This window comes from Trifolium pratense, linkage group LG6, assembly GCF_020283565.1.
Source record: "Trifolium pratense cultivar HEN17-A07 linkage group LG6, ARS_RC_1.1, whole genome shotgun sequence".
Classification (NCBI taxonomy): Eukaryota; Viridiplantae; Streptophyta; class Magnoliopsida; order Fabales; family Fabaceae; genus Trifolium; species Trifolium pratense.
In genome coordinates, this window is record NC_060064.1 from 35,842,422 (window position 1) to 35,859,673 (window position 17,252).

At 32.3% G+C, this 17,252-nt stretch overlaps 2 protein-coding genes across 2 annotated transcripts; both read left to right on the forward strand.

The window, feature by feature from the left end:
• Nucleotides 1-1,146: 1,146 nt before the first annotated feature.
• On the forward strand, nucleotides 1,147-6,876 carry LOC123889283 (glutathione gamma-glutamylcysteinyltransferase 3-like). Its single transcript, XM_045938552.1, has 7 exons — nucleotides 1,147-1,517; nucleotides 2,672-2,910; nucleotides 3,399-3,562; nucleotides 4,742-4,793; nucleotides 5,031-5,258; nucleotides 5,525-6,037; nucleotides 6,442-6,876. The coding sequence occupies exons 1-7, from the start codon at nucleotides 1,286-1,288 to the stop codon at nucleotides 6,502-6,504; spliced, it is 1,491 nt and encodes a 496-aa protein (XP_045794508.1). The 5' UTR covers nucleotides 1,147-1,285; the 3' UTR covers nucleotides 6,505-6,876.
• Nucleotides 6,877-12,486: 5,610 nt separating this feature from the next.
• On the forward strand, nucleotides 12,487-16,469 carry LOC123889413 (long-chain-alcohol oxidase FAO2). Its single transcript, XM_045938754.1, has 3 exons — nucleotides 12,487-13,152; nucleotides 13,769-14,047; nucleotides 14,602-16,469. The coding sequence occupies exons 1-3, from the start codon at nucleotides 12,946-12,948 to the stop codon at nucleotides 16,324-16,326; spliced, it is 2,211 nt and encodes a 736-aa protein (XP_045794710.1). The 5' UTR covers nucleotides 12,487-12,945; the 3' UTR covers nucleotides 16,327-16,469.
• The last annotated feature ends 783 nt before the right edge of the window (nucleotides 16,470-17,252 follow it).

Here is a 17,252-nt window from a genome sequence, read left to right on the forward strand (position 1 = left end):
TGTTCTCTTTGTGTGCGGATCAATATTCTCTAACTTTTTTGAGGGAAAGTCACCTGACTTTGTCTCTATCTCTCTCCTCTTTCATCTTTTCCCTCCAAATTTTATTCATTTTTTTACACTTTCTCTTACTTTTTTTGCCTAAAGGGTTTCACTGACGTGGAATTGAGTATTGATTCCCAAGCGGTTGTTCATGTAATACAAGCCGGTAGAATGCAAGGTTCAACAGTTTTAAAGAAGATTCGAAGGGTTATGAAAGCGAGATTGGATTGTGAAGGTTTCTCATGGATACTGAGAAGCAAACAAAGTTGCAAATGTATTGGCAAATATATGATATTTTCTATGAAGATTTTCCTTCGGAAATTAGGCATATTTTGGTATTTGACGAGCTGGGGAATGGTACCCCTAGATTTATTGTTTTTTCTTTTTTTCCGGGCTTATGCCCTTTACAAATAACAAAATAGAAACAAAAGTAAAATTTTGTTTAAAAAAGAATTTTTTTTTAAAAAAAAAATAATAATTTAAAAACATTAAATGCTATCAAAGATATGGCGTAAATGAATCGGAAAGAACAATAACCTCCATTGACGAGGAGAATAGAAAATATTAGATCAAAATGAATCAAGTTACAACTTACAATTGATTATGACTTAGACTATATATAACAAGTATAACTAACCAAGTAACTTGTACAACCAGTTACCTAAACTAACTAGTTGAAATTAGTTAAGTAGCTTGCTATATCCAATACTTTAAAAAATTCACTATTTTTAAGATTATATTACTTTTTTTTTAAAAAAATTTATTAACCATCTGGTTTTATGGGAAGGGACTCCGATAATCTAAAGTTCAACTGCGTGGTAAATAAAATTTGATCGATAATTATTTTCACCAAAAATTAAACACGAGTGATTCTAAAATGATCCGTCCTAGACGGAACTCATTAACCACTTGCATCCAATATCTTGATTTACTTTTTTGTTTTTTTAACTAGTGCTTCAGAGACAATTAGTTAGCATTTTTCATTAAATATAATAAACGATTTGTTTTTGAAGACATAAACGATTTGTTAAAAAGGATGGAAATAAATTTCACAAAAAGGAAAAAAAAAGAAAAATAATAAATAATTTGGTTAAAACTTTTAAAATGAAAGTAGAAGAACCTCAGAATCCTCACCCAAAAACAAAAAAAAGCTTCCGAAGCAAGCAAGGCATATTACGAAAAAAGCACGAAAGTTGACCAAAAACAACACGAATTTCAAAACAGTGACAGTATCGATCAGAGTTGAATGGCAGCAAGCGCAGGTCTATACCGGAGAACCCTTCCTCCTCCTTCAATCGAGTTCGCTTCGCCGGAAGGCAAACAAATCTTTACGGAAGCTCTTCGGAATGGAACAATGGAAGGTTTCTTCAAATTAATTTCATACTATCAGACTCAATCAGATCCTGCTTTTTGTGGTTTAGCTACTCTTTCTGTTGTTCTCAATGCTCTTGCTATTGACCCTGGTAGAAAATGGAAAGGTAATTTCTTTTTCTTCTTTTTTTATGCATGAAAAGATTTGACTCTTCTAAATTGATTAATTTACTTTAAGTTGCAATGTTAGTATTATATTAATGGTTGAAATTTGACTCGTGTTTGGTTTTCGGTGGCAAAAATTGATTTTGAATGAATTGATTCTGACTGAAATCGAGTTGAATGTTAAAGGATTTATGGTTGGATACATTCGAATAAAAGTGAGTTGAACAAAAAATTTGCAGCCGAAAGCCACGAGGTTTGGTCTGGTGATGAGGGGTTTAGGGGTTTGAATAGTAGGCATGATGTGTTCAATCCTCATTGCTTTCATTGTAAACAAAAAAAAAATTGTGGCTAAAAATCAATTCTAGAGGTAAAAATGCCAAATTCTAGTTTCAAGTTAGAATCAATTACTTCAGAACATTAAAACATGCAAAATCAATTATATATCTCCGAAATCAATCTTGGCTAGTCCGAAAGTGGAACCAAACATACCGGTAGAGTGTAAAGTGAGAAAATCAATGGCTATTATTTATTTCAATAAACTTGTGATTTGTTATGATAAGATTATAATATCCACATTTGATTCTCTCTGGTGCCAATTTGGGTGAGCTAATTTAGCTTCTTAAAAAAAAAAAAAAATCCACATTTGATTTGTTAATCAATTGTCCGTAATGCTCATTTTACTCTCTCTGGAGTGAGTTGATTACTTTAGAGGAGCTAGATTGTAGTAATCGTTGACAGAAATAGTTGATGTTACTTACTTTATTGTTAGAAGTCCCTCATTGGCTAGAGATATGTCATAGATAGCCTTTATAATAGTAGTGCAAACCTCAACTCTTAAGCTAGCTTTTGTAGTTGAGTATAAGCCTTTCAAATTCTAATATGGTATCAGAGCCTATCCTAGATCCATTTGTTGTTTGTTGTGGAGACCTCCCATATTTGGGCCACCCGTTGTTGATTCCATGTTCCAGCTTGTTTAGTCCTGGATGTGAGGGGGTGTGTTAGAAGTCTCACATTGGCTAGAGATATGACATAAATAGCCTTTATAATAGTAGTGCAAACCTCAACTCTTAAGCTAGCTTTTGTGGTTGAGTATATGCCTTTCAAATTCTAATAGGGTAAAAGAAATAATAATAAAAATAAAGGGCTTAGTTAACAGGTCCTTGGAGATGGTTTGATGATTCCATGTTGGATTGCTGTGAGCCTTTGGACAAGATTAAATCACAAGGCATTACATTTGGAAAAGTTGAGTGCTTGGCTCGATGCAATGGAGCTAAAGTTGAAGCCTTTCGATCGGATCAGAGCAACATTGATGATTTCCGCAACCGTGTGATTTCCTGTTCTTCTTCTGAGGATTGCCATGTCATTGTGTCTTATCAAAGGACTCAACTCAATCAGGTGTGGTAAAGGACTCATTCCCCTTATGTTAGTTAGTGTTATGTTATCAATTCATAAATGGTTTAGTAACATTCTTTCATTTGACTTAAGTTCTCAGGTAAGGCCTTCTTTGAATTAGATTTTAGCTTATATGTTATGACTTATGAGTGCTTATATCAATGAAAACAAGTAAACTGTTCTTCACTTGAAAAAACCTTGTAAACTTATAGATGTTTGCGAAGAAATAAAAGAGCTTCTAAAAATATTGAATTGTAGATACTAACTTCAACTTATACATGTTATTGTTTAAGAACTCATGGTTATTACAAGAATCTTTTCATTTTTTTTCTTCCATAAGTGTTTCATGAGAAGTATATTGCAACTGCCTTCAAGTATATGTCAAGTCCGTTTTCAATTTTAACAAGAGTTTGGGAATTTATTATTTAAGATCTTTTATACTTCAACGTGATATAGAAATGGTGAAAAGTTGTCATATTGTTGGATAACAGACTGGGATTGGGCATTTTTCACCTCTTGGAGGATACCATGCTGAAAGGGATATGGCCCTTATATTGGATGTTGCTCGATTCAAATATCCTCCTCACTGGGTTCCTGTTACCTTTCTTTGGAATGCACTGAATACCATCGATCAAGAAACTGGACAACATAGGGGGTAAGTTCTTGTGCATTATTAATTGAAGCATAATGGTTAGTAGTAGTGTCTCTCGTACAAAAACTTTTACTGCTGCTTCTATCAAATTGTTGCCTCCTTTCACTAAAACTTAACATTACTATAACTTTGTTTGTATTGAAAAATGGGTAATATTTTACTATTTATAAGATTTTCAGCCTATGTGACATCCCTTCTTTTGATTCAAGTTTATAAACTTTTCAAAATTGTATTATTTCTTGGTGTGCATGCCATGCTGCTACAGCAAACTAAGTTATTATTTATGCCCTAGTGTATTTGCATTAAACAGAACTCTGGAGAATGATTGTTGTTCAAAATTATTAAGGATAATATTCGGTTATTTGCTGGTGAATTAGCCTGTCACAGTTCCCTTTGATAAGAATTTGAACAGAACTGGGTGAAGGGGAATTATTCGTCCACGGAGTTTATTTATTTTGAAAAGAAAGGAAAAGATACACCGAGGAAGATACTCCCGCTAGATTCCCAGCTACTAAACAAAAGTCAAAAGGATCCTTCTAAAACGGGGAGGAAGGTCTATATATAGACATTCTGTACAAGGGAATAAGGGAGAAGGTCTTTTAGTAACTGACTCCTAAAACCAAGGTCAGCTAACAACCCCTAACTTCCTTGGTAACTGATTTTTAAATCAGAAAACAAACTAAAAACATAACAACTAAGACAAAGCATTAATTATTCGTTTTCCTAGAATATTTCCTAACATAAACTCTTAAGAGGCTGGGCATCTAAATTATTAATCCTATTATAGCCCTATTCAATTTGAGTCCATTTGGTGAATTTTTCTTTTACGGGCAGGAGGGGAGGGGACAATAAGTTTCATTACAGTCATGTTGTAGAGCTTAACTTATGAGTTATGACAGAAAAGAGTGGAAGTTAAATATCTTTACCTCATATCATAGTCAAAATGATTGCATCCACTAAACTCTTGTTTGGCCACCATATATGTCTGATTGGTAGTTATACTTATGTAATTTGGCTTAGCTTTGTTCCGTATTTAGAAATTGTACTATCTGAGTGTATCAGTATCATTGAAGTATACTAATTGCTGTTATTTGAAAGTTAGAATTTTAAGAAATATTTTGAGTTTTAAAGCCTGTGCAACTAATCTTGTTTCCCTCCATTTATATTTGGACATTATTTCAGGTACATGATTATTTCAAAGCTTAACAGGGCACCATCAATACTTTATACTGTGGTAATGTACTACTAGTCGCGGTTCTTTGTCAAACCATTTGAGACCGTATATAAAATTATCTAATTTCATGAATTTTAAGTTAACCTCAACTGGAACTTCTATGTGATGGTTGAACCTATATACTATTTTAAGTTAACCACAATTCCTATATTTTGATTGTTCGTTGGTTTTCGCTTCAGGAAAATAATTAGTTTTTGTAGATTACAGTAAATACATACTTTAATTTAATATCTGCAGAGTTGTAGACATGAAGGTTGGAGCAGTGTTGCCAAATATCTAACTGAAGACGTCCCTCTTCTTCTAAAATCTGAGGATCTAAAGGACATTCAGGAAGTATTCTCTGTTGTATTTAAATCTCCTCCTAGTGAATTGAGAGAGTTTATCACTTGGATTGCTGAGGTTCGCAGGCAAGAAGATGGGAATCTCACTTTGAGCGAGGAGGAGAAAGGAAGGCTGGCTATCAAGGTTTTGAAACTACTTACCTTTCCATTTGGGGAAAATGATTTCACTCTTGAATTTGATAAACATCTCATTTGGTTATTGACGAACATATTTTAGACAACTTAGTATATCAACTAATATCTACTTAACATAACCACCTATCTAAATTGCATTAACCGTTTAAAATGTTATTGCGGAATTTCTCAAATTTTAGTCGTTCAAATAACACAACTGTTGAAGAAAATTCAACAAATGACCAATCATAATGTTTGGGAGCTTTGAGATTTCAGGCAGATGTACTGGAACAAATTCGATCAACCGCGCTCTTCAAACATGTGACCAGGTGGTTGGATTCAGAAAGGTCATGTTGCGATACCATTGCAAGCTTTGGTGAGAAAGATAAGTTATCAGCACTTGCGGCACGTGTTTGCTGCCAAGGAGCAGATCTCTTGTCTGGTTGTCGTGTATCAGGTGCAAAATGCTGTAGCCAAATAGATGTAAAGCATCTGAATGTTGATAGTGAAAATCCAGTAACATTGTTTTCCGGAACCTTTACAACTGGGGGCAGTAGTGAACAAGGAGTTGATATGTTGGTCCCTTTGTGTCAAAGGAAGCCAAATAGTTTGTGTCTTTGTAATGAAGGTCAGTGCATTGGCATGCACCCATCTACTGCAGATGTCTTGACAGTGCTTTTATTTGCCTTGCCGTTGCATACATGGTCAAGCATCAAAGAAGAAAAGCTGCGTGTGGAAGCTGCAAGCCTTCTAACAACCAAAGATCTCCTTCCCTTACTTTCGGAAGAGGTAATGTCCATTTCTTTAGAATCTGTTTTTTTTAATCTAAAATTTGAAAAACTACTAAAAAATATCTTAGTAAAAATATGGACAACAAAGAAAGAATTTAATCTTGCCATTGCCTAATGTACAATAAAGTTTATTTAGGAACAAAAGTTAGGGGCTAAAATTATAGCTACACTTACTTAAATCCGCATGCCTATGCAACTTAATATGAAACGAAATAGCTCTTTTTCATTTTCTAATTTTGTGTTTATACTTATAGCCCTTGAAATCTCATCCAAGCAGTTAAATACCATTTGGTTCAAACTCAATTCTCACAGTAAAATCATGACACAGTTGAAGAGATATTTAATTCAATGTATACATATCATATGTTAGTGATACTTATCAACCGGTTATTCGTGATCCAGGTTTTGTTTTTGCGAGAGCAACTTCACTCTCTCATGACTGATAATGGTGCTCCTTCTAACTGATGATACTCTTAGTTTTAGCTAATGTAACGGGTTCCACAATAAAATTACATTCAACCCGGTTTTAGCATTGGTTATGTATTGAACTTGCGTTCAATACAACATGCCCATGTTGTAGTGATCATGTTGAACACCAACTATATTTGTACCTTTGTGTGAGGAATTTAAATTGTAGTAATGGAGGTCACATGAAAAGAACAGCATGTAGACTGCATTACAAATTGTTGGAGGATGAACACTGGTGAAAGGGTTGAAGGACCTTGCGGTCTTGGGCCTTTTATGTGAAAGGGTGTACTGTTCATCTCTGATGTTGTTCATTTGAAAAATAAAATACCGAGAGATCGATATTCAAAAAAATAATATTGTGTTTGGTTATTTCTTTTGCTCGAGTTCATTATCATTGTCATTTTTGTTTTGTCCAACACCATATTCTTTCCTGTTGAAAATTTGAAATGACTCATTTCCTTTCATTGTCAGCTGCTAGGTTGCAAGCTATATTAACAATGTAGAACTCTCTTACAGGGCTATTATAATTTCATGATTGTTTCATTTTTCATATCATGATATATAGAACTCTCTTGTTATTATATTTGTTAAATCAGTTCATAGATTCATATAGTCTCGTAAAGATTTAAATTAAGTCTATAGTTTGTTTTTGCTTAGGAAACAGGTCCTCTTTACTGCTTTCTACCATCTGATCTCAATCAATGGTCCGGACTGTTTAAAATTGATTATGTGAATGTTAATTTGAATTGTCTGATCTCAAATTAACTGTCGAGACCGTCTATCACATAAGTTATAACTGTGTGATACTGTGATTCTCCTACAACATGGAATCCATGTCCCTTCTCTTTTAACAATTTTTAGAATTTTAAATTTGATTAGAAAGTCCCTGAAATCTGATACTGTTAAATCTCCCTTAAGTATTAGTACTTCCATAGTTAGCCTCAAGACTCATTGTTGACCAAGGGTGGCTTAGATGCTTTTCCTCAATCAAGCACTAGAATCAGTTATATGGTATGAGATTGATTAACTATAACTTAAAGAAATTGTAGAATTCATTGATAGCATTCATTGGTAATCTAAGAAGTTCTTCTCCTCCATGCTCATAAAGTGGTATCTAAGAAGTTCTGCTCCTCCATGCTCATTAAGATACTCCTCCATGCTCATTAAGTGGTATCTAAGAAGTTCTGCTCCCCCATGCTCATTAAGTGGTTCTAAAATGGGGCTTTCTCTAATATGCACAAACGTGAGACAAATCTTTTATCATGCACAAACTTATTTTCACCATTGTATAAATGTCACATCACATTTTATTCGATCCAATGGTGAAAATAAGACTGTGCATGGTAAAAGACTTGTCTCACTTGTGCACCATAGATTTAACCCTGAAATGGTATTACTATTACTTGGTCATATGAAAAACAATTCGCGCATTGATGGTAGTAGAGAGGAAACAGTTATTTACTGTTTCTCAAGATTCAATTTTATTTTGATGTAACACTGCAAACTTCTAATAAAATAATGTACAGAAAATTTATAAATGAAGGAGAATAGTAATATTACTATTTAAGTTTGCAGGAAGATTTATAGCAACTTGCAGGATCATTTACACAGGACAAAGATTCATTAAAAAACAAAGGACAACAACCTCTAAAGTGGGTGGTTTTTCTTTCTGACTCGTTGCTTTCAGTAATTTTTTGCTTTCAACTCTCTTAAATATAGTTGGTGGGTAAAAATACACAAGAAATAAGACCCAAAAGTTACACACTAGTAAGTCTGTCATAAAGTAAAAGAAGCAATCAATTTGTCATGAGTGTTAGCTGCAAGGACATCTGTTTGGCGGGGGCGTGAGTTCGGACATGCAACGCTCCACTTATTCATTTTTAAAGGGGAGGAATTCTCACAACTAAGTTGTTTGATCAAAAAAGAGAAGCAATCAAACTTGCTCGATGTTATTATACAAACTCGAGAGATAATACGGGAATCAGACTTTGAATATGATTTTCTTTCTCCATTTGCTTGGTTTTCTTCCGGGGACGAGTTTGAAATGAGGGTGCAACTTTTCTCCAAGATATATATATTTTTGGGTATTAACCCATTGATTTTCAGAAGAAAGGGGCTTCGGTAATTCATAGTTCAGCTACGAGGTTAGATATTTTGAATGCACACATCGGGAAAAAAAACACTTGTATGCCGTTTAGAAGTACAATTTTGTATAAATTATGCAGCATACTTTTTTAGAAATATGAGATGTGAGAAAAGTTACTCTACTTGGAAGTTGGAACCAAAATAGTAAGCTATTGAGGCCTAGTTCTTCTACAAGCTTCACATTGTTCTCTGACTTAGCCTTCACGTACGGTGCAATTTTTTTTTTTTTTTTGCGTCACATTTTATTTGCATAGTTAATCTTCTCAACATTTTTTTCGTTAAAAGAATTGCACCCTTCAAATTAAAATTATTTTTTATTAATAATTAAAATTTTAAGACTGATAATGAATTAATTCAAGTAGTAATAATTCTAGATTCTTTAAACAAGTGATCGTGATATTGATATATATGACTTTTGCGTAATGAAAAATTCAATTGAAAGAAGACCACTTATCTTGTGTGTTGCACAATTTCATGCATATATTATGATACCTAGCACAAAAAATGTCTTGAGTTAAATATTTTGAAACCCAACAAATTCATCACTTTCATCAACCCAAAAAATTGAAACCCAACAAATTTCTGAAAATTTAAATCCAAAAAATTAAGCATCTTTTTTATTTATTTATTAAATTATACTTTGAAATTTGATTGCCTAAGTTTAATTTATGCCTTTCATCTCTGCTTTGTGTTGTGTTAAAGAATGGATGGCAATCTCAATTAGAAAAAAAATAGTAATTCCTTATAATTGATATGCATCCAATTATGTAAAAAAGATTATATGCATTCAATGACATTCACGTGAATATTTAATTTGTAGATATATTGTTAAGTGTAGTGTGATTTTTTTGTAAAAAGCTAAAGATATACTCCTATGATTATGAATGATAAAATTCAACGCACAAGATGTTGAAAAAGTAAAAGAAGCCAATTACATCATCGTAGAAAATAAATACAACAAAGAAAGAACCAACTAAACCTTCCTATAATAAACCCTCAAAAGCCAATAAAATTATTGTTAATCAACACACTCAAGGAAAGGATTTACCATTGATTTAACTCATGCTTACATCTTTGAACTTAAATTTCATCCAGTCAAACTACTAATTTCACGCGATCAAATCATTTAATAAAAGTATATTTATAAATAAGGGCATTTTTCATTATACAAAATGATTTTATAAGGAATTAATAAAAAAAAAATTAAGGCTAAATTATGTCCATTTAACATATTATTTCTTTTTTTAAAAAAAAATCATATCATTTCAACTTTCTAATTAAATAAAGAGTCTTCGTCAAAAAAAAAAATTAAATAAAGAGTCTTGTTAACATGTGCCATACTACTTTAAGACAAATATTCTTATAATAAGTTTCTTAATATGTGTTCGGCCTATCAACACATGTTAGCTTTCTCCTTAAATAAATATATGTCACACTCGCTAACCAATTATAATAATTAATCTATTGAGTAAACGTGTACAAATAAATCTCTTTATAACATTAATATCTTTCTAATTAAGAAATTAAACAAGTCATTTTCCTTAACCTGAAAATTAGTCCTAAAACAGATATTAGTTTTTGTCATTTGTGTGTGGTTATAAGTCAAGGCCAGGTAGGCTTCTCGTGCATGTCACCTTTATTCACTTCTATATATCTACCACCACTTACTTCCCCCACCAACACAGGACACTAAGGACAGCCACGTCACATATAAAAAACAAGCCTACTCCAACCATGCATTTTGTTATTTCAACCAAACATTAGGTATGGTATTAATTCCTTCAATAAGGATCACGAACGACATAGTAAATTGTACCTAATATCTCTAGTGATGGTAAATAAAACAGGACTACACTATACTATGTGAATATAGCTAAATTGGTTTGGATATTGCAGGTAAAATGTAAGAATTGAGGTTCGAATTCTGGTATTCTCACTATTTTACTTTAAAATGTGAAATTTTAGCTAATAAATTACTTCACAAAAAAAAAAAACTGTAACATTAAACGAATCTTAAAATAAAACAAAGCACCAAAATAAGTCTCAAAATAAATAAGATTGAGAGTGGAAGCAACGTTGGTGAAATTTAGTTTAACACTTTCTGAAGCACGCGTGGCTTCTTCTTCAACACGAAGAGAGAAGCTGCTTTGGATAAAAGGCAGCGACGTGGCTGTTGCTGATTGGTCCGGTGGATTTTTATGATTTTTATCCTTTGAACTCAATTATCTCATTACAAATTAATTTTTTATTTATTTTTATTTTTTTTACCAAAATTCGTGATTTTTTTTTCTCTACAAATAGAGACTTGATTCATTTCATTTGGACACAGGAAAAAAAAACCAAAATTTTCACTATCTTAATCTATTATTATCTTTCTAATTAGTCTTTCTTTTGAAGTTTTAATCTTTTTTTTAGTGAAATGGATCCCAATAATTCTTCTATGCGTTATTTGTGTGTTGTTTCGTATTTTAAGTTAATTTGCATCGTATTAATTACGTAACTTGTGTGTTGTATTGCATTTTAAGTTAATTTGTATCGTACTAATTACGTTATTTGTGTGATGTATTGCATTTTAAATTAAGAAAATAAAAAAAATATTTAAATAAATTTTGTTAAGTGTATTATTTTAATTTAATTTTAATCGATAATTATAATTTTATTTAATCATAAAAACAAAAATTAAAATTTAAATAAGAATATGAAATAGAAAGTGGTGGGGTAGAGAAAGTGGTGGGATAGGGTGTTGAATAGAAAAACTATTGGAGAGAGTAAAAGTTGAATGTGTGTTGAATGATTAGGTGAAAGAAAGAGAAAATGATGTGGAGTGAAAAAGTGGATGTTGAAGGTGTTTTGGTGTTGAAACCATTCTATATAGTATTAGACAACTTGTATGTTTCCCCACCTCTGGTCATATCATTTCCAACACAATCTTTAATGGTTACTATTTACCATGTTTGAATAATTTGGATGACACAGACACATAATTGACATATAAGATAACATTCACATTGTCTCTTTAATTCAAGATCAACGATCAAAATTGTCAATGGTGTAAATGTGCGATGTTTAGGTAACTTAATTTTTTTTGTTAAAAATTTGATATGGATCCAACTGTGGGAAAGACGAAAATCTATCATTCCGCTGATAAGGATGATTAGTTACGTTGATTAGATTTATTATTTTATTTATTCTTAATAAGTTAGTTTAGTATTATTAGGATTATTATCTTTAGGATAGATACTGCGATCAGAAGGGACTGAAACCTTGATGTCAGAACTGATCTCCGAACCAGATTCAAACAAAAAAAATTTAAATGAATAATAAATATAGGATAAGTTAGTTACAATCCTAGATTAATTAGGATTTTTGTTTTTTTTATAAGCTAATTAGGATTTTTATTAGTTTCATTGTAAACCTATTTAAATACATTCAGATTTCGAATAGTAATCAATCAATTATTATTATAATAAACAAACTTGTGAATTCAAGAAGAGACTCTTGGCTCATTTGACTCAGCTTTTTTTTGGAACTTATGCAAACATCTTATGTAATTTTTATATATTATTATAAGTTTGTCAAGGTGTTTTATGATAAAATAGGTTATAAAATTACAGTTTTCACTAGTGTGAACTTATAAATTAAAATAGCATAAAATATAATTTATATTGCATAAGCTGTTTGCATAAACTCTAAAAAAACTGAGCCAAACGAGCCCTCTGTCTAGACGAACTGGCTTATATCTTCATCATATCATAGGTTGAAAGAAAGATTCTTCCACACAAGGTACCGATCCAAGACCAAGGGATCATAACAAAATTTTATATATAAAAATATTAATTAATTTATTAAAAATGTTAGAGAAAATTAAATATTAAGATTTTTCTTTTGACAATTTTTTTTTTTGATAAAAATAAAATCTTAAAAAGTCTACTATATGTGTTTTTGTTCACATGCCTGGATTAATGACTAGATATTTCACAATCTTAATTGTATGGTTCTTATCTTTTTGACACAGTCATATGCTTCTGATAGAACATATAAAATTTAGCATATCAAAATCTCCATAGTCATTTAAATGTACTGCCAGCCACCACATAATTGAATATATTCAGGGATCTTAAATGATCTGTCTCATTTATTTTACTTTATGCTATAAATAAGGCGTAAAGACAAAGATTGTTGTCATAACAAGTTTGTTTGTGTTGTGCATGTGCTGTAATACTAAAATAAAACACATTTTTTAAGTATCTTTGTGATTGTTGATAGATAGATCACTAAGAAGTAAGAAGAGTAATGGAAGATTGTCATCCTCTATTGAGAGGTGGTAGAAGAAAAGAGAAAGGTTATAGTCATGGATTATCAACTACTCAGATGCATGTTATGGCTACCATTTGTGATACCCTTTTTCCTTCTCTTCCATTGAACAAAGAAATTTCACAAGATGGAGTTCTTTCATCTTTCTACTCAACTTCTGGTTCTCAATTCCCATTTCCTGATGAGGTAATTCTTTCTTCACCACACTTTATGCATGTTTATATTTTTTTTTTTATCCATTTATAAGCAAATTTCACTTTTCTAGGGCATAATTAATGTATCTGGACACTATAATACAATCCTAATACATTAATTATGCAATGAATCTATGATACAATGTCACGGCGTAAGTATTATCTAAATTGTTGCATGACTCGTAATTACTAATAAGTGGTAATGTTGTAATTTGGTTATGATCCGTAGAATTTAAATACAAGTTGTACACTATAAATTCATATAAAGGAACTACAACTGCTATGTAGTCAGAGACGTAAGTAAAATTGGCCGAGCATTTTTTATGTCTTTTTATTTATCTATCATCTAAATTGTTACGTATGACTCATAGTTACTGATAATTGGTAATTTTGTAATCCGGTTCTGAACCGTAGTATTTAAATACAAGTTGTACACTATAAATCTATAGAAAGGAACTATAACCACTCTACCATGACTCATAGTTACTGATAAGTGGTAACGTTGTAATTTGGTATGAACCGTAGAATTTTAATACAAGTTGTAATTTGGTCTTTGAAAATAAGCTTTATGAATTCAATTTTATTGACTGTTTTCAAATGAAAATTAGGCTGCAGAACTATTGTTAGTATTCAAGAGGAGTGTACCAGAAGCATATCCTTTGGTGAGGTGGATTCTATGGCTTCTGTCTTTCAAATTAGGGACACTGTTTCTTTGTACAACTCATTGCTTGCATTGGAAGTGGCCTTTTGTTCTCAAATTTTCTGAGATTTCTTTGGAAAAGAGAGAAGAAATTCTGAAGAAATGGTCAAAGGAGAACAGTTGGGTACCTCTAAGGGTGCTGTTTGTGGTGATGAAACTTATTTTCTTCTATACTTTGTTCACAAGGGTAATGCTTATTTTCCACTTTATCATTTTAATGTGTGGTTGAAATGCTCATAAGATGTTTGTTAGTTTGACTGTGAGATATAAAAGTGCTGGTAAATTAGTACCAATAAACTATGTTACACATTTTATGTTATTGAATCAATTTCTTGTGGAAAATTTATCAAAATAAATGTTTGAAAAAGTGTATCAATAGCATTATTCTTATGAGATACTCCCTCCGGTCATTTTTATAAGAGACAACTGAGTAAACAGTAATGGATGTATTTGGTCTATATTAATTATGAACCTGATACATGAACTTTTGTTGACCCAATTGTCTCTTATAAAAAGGACCGGATGTAGTATATTAAAAAATTATGTTGTTTAACCAAGAAACAGGTAAACAACATGTGAAAGTCTCGTTATATGATTCACAAAATTGGTTTTAACATGTCATGATGTCATGCATCCGTATTAAACATCTCTCATAAATCTAATTATTTATCGAAATAAATAGGTTACTCGATGCTCGAGGAAATGTTCATTTTTTTTTTTTTGCCTTTCTAATTGATGCAGACAGATGTAAATGGCCATAATCCAATGTGGAAAGCAATAGGGTACAAGGTGGACACCAGGGAAAAGTTGAAACCAAAGAAGAGGCCCCTCCAGGAAGGAGTAATAGAGACAGCATACGAAACTAATTCTACTTTAATCCAATCCCTGAGTGAAAAAGGCCTTGAAGTCACTGAAGATGAAGAGAAGAACGTGTACAAGATCAAATGCGATGTTGTCATTGTCGGTTCTGGTAGCGGTGGAGGAGTTGCAGCTGCAATTCTTGCAAACTCAGGTTATAAAGTGATCGTCCTAGAGAAAGGAGAGTATTTTGTTTCTCAAGATTATTCTTCCTTGGAAGGTGTGTCGATGAACCAGCTATATGAATCAGGCGGAATCTTGCCGACACATGACGGTAAAATGATGATCTTAGCTGGCTCAACATTAGGTGGAGGTTCAGCTGTAAACTGGGCTGCATGTGTCAGAACACCTGATTCTGTTATGAAGGAATGGTCTGAAAAATATAAACTACCGCTTTTCGCAACCTCTGATTATCGATTTGCTATGGACGCGGTATGTAGAAGGATTGGTGTCACAGATAAATGCAACAAGGAGAGTTTTCAAAATCAAGTTCTTCGAAAAGGGTGTGAGAGAATCGGTTTAAAAGTTGAATCAGTTACAGTGAATGCTTCAGAAGACCATTATTGTGGTTCATGCTGTTACGGTTGTAGATCAGGTGATAAAAAAGGTACTGACTCGACTTGGTTGGTTGATGCTGTACAAAACGGTGCAGTTATCCTCACTGGATGTAAAGCTGAGAAATTCATACTGAAAGATGGAAATAATGGAACAAAGAGAAAAAATTGTTCAGGCGTGATTGCTGCAACAAGTTGGAGGAGTATGATAACAAATAAACTTCAAATAGAATCAAAGGTAACTATTTCATCATGTGGATCACTACTTACACCTCCTCTAATGATTTCTAGTGGACTAAAAAATCCAAACATTGGCAAGCATCTTCATCTCCATCCTGTTCAATTTGCTTGGGGCTATTTCCCGGAAGACGAAAACTTGAGCGGTAGTAACTATGAAGGAGGAATCATAACTTCTATACACAAAGTACTTGCTGAAAATTCCACACCAAAAATCATTATAGAAGCACCTGCTCTAGGACCTGGATCATTTTCAGCATTGGTTCCATGGAACTCGGGGATTGATATGAAAGATAGATTGGCGAAATATTCAAGAACTGCTAGCCTTTTTGCATTGGTTAGAGACAAAGGATCAGGAGAAGTAAAACGTGAAGGAAGAGTTTCTTATAGACTTGATCAAACGGACAAAGAAAACCTTAGAATTGGATTAAGGAAGGCTTTAAGGATATTGGCTGCGGCGGGAGCTGAAGAAGTTGGAACTTATAGAAGTGATGGACAAAGAATCAAATGTAAAGGGATCAAAGAAGAAGATTTTGAGGAGTTTCTAGATACGGTTACGGTTGTTGGGGGTCCGCAGTCCCGAGGTGAACTATGGAATGTGTTTAGTTCAGCTCATCAAATGGGAAGTTGCAGAATGGGTGGCAATGAAGAAGAGGGTGCAGTTGATGAGAATGGAGAATGTTGGGAAGCAAAAGGTTTGTATGTATGTGATGGAAGTGTTTTACCTAGTGCAGTTGGTGTTAATCCAATGGTAACCATTCAATCTACAGCATATTGTATTGCTAGTAAAATTGCAGAATCACTTAAGAAAAAGTAGATAGAGATTGAATAATAGTAAAGTTTGTATTATTTCAATGCAAGGATTTCATTGAAAATGTACAAAATAAAGTGTCATGTAACTGAGTCAAAATTTACTATGCAGGACTTTATAATATAATGTTTTCATGTGTTTCTTATGGATGTATTAGTCTTCATTACACCTAATAGAAGATTGTTAAAAGAGGATTAGAAACAAGAGACACAAGTGGAGTAGTAAATGAATAAAAAAGGGTTGAGAACCAAGATGAAGAAGAAAGTGAGGTAGAAATCATTATGAGCCTAAAGAGATCAATTATCATATTCATCATCAAGTTTATCTTACCATGTAAATGTTAGTTCTTATTAAGTTGTTATTTGGGTAATTGGGTTTAAGGTTATGCAACGTTGCTTATGTACGGTACGGAATCACCCGATAAATGTTAGTTTTTATATTGGAGATGAATTAGTACCTGTTAGGGCTTTGGCTAACATGGAAGACTTCACTAAGTCTTCCATGGTGCACAAGTTTCGAATATTATTATAATGAATACAAATTTTATAAAATCTACCGTTAGATTGAAAATTTATATCATATAGATCATCCATAAATTTTTAAAAAAAAATTAAAAATTATTTGATATGTTATTGAGACTCATCAAGATTAACGGTATTCAATTAAAATTCATAAACCGTTAATTTTGATGGGTCACAATAACATATCAAATAATTTTCGATTTTTTTAAAAAAAATTATGGACGATCTATATGATATAAACTTTCAATCCAACGGTGGATTTTGTAAAATTCGTATTCGTTATAATAATACGAGCAACTTGTGCATGGTGCACAATTTGTGCTACTTGTGCACATTAGAAGTAGCCTCTTTGTTAGGCTTTATAACGAATTAGAGACTAGTTTGTTCTTAGTATAAAAATGCTATGGACTA

Excerpts from the sequence above, each read along its gene's own strand:
- LOC123889283 (XM_045938552.1), top strand. The coding sequence starts at position 1,286 with ATGGCAGCAAGCGCAGGTCTATACCGGAGAACCCTTCCTCCTCCTTCA. Across the intron at positions 1,518-2,671 it reads CCCTGGTAGAAAATGGAAAG|GTCCTTGGAGATGGTTTGAT; the intron begins GTAATTTCTTTT and ends CTTAGTTAACAG. Across the intron at positions 2,911-3,398 it reads AAAGGACTCAACTCAATCAG|ACTGGGATTGGGCATTTTTC; the intron begins GTGTGGTAAAGG and ends GTTGGATAACAG.
- LOC123889413 (XM_045938754.1), top strand. The coding sequence starts at position 12,946 with ATGGAAGATTGTCATCCTCTATTGAGAGGTGGTAGAAGAAAAGAGAAA. Across the intron at positions 13,153-13,768 it reads AATTCCCATTTCCTGATGAG|GCTGCAGAACTATTGTTAGT; the intron begins GTAATTCTTTCT and ends AATGAAAATTAG. Across the intron at positions 14,048-14,601 it reads TCTATACTTTGTTCACAAGG|ACAGATGTAAATGGCCATAA; the intron begins GTAATGCTTATT and ends TAATTGATGCAG.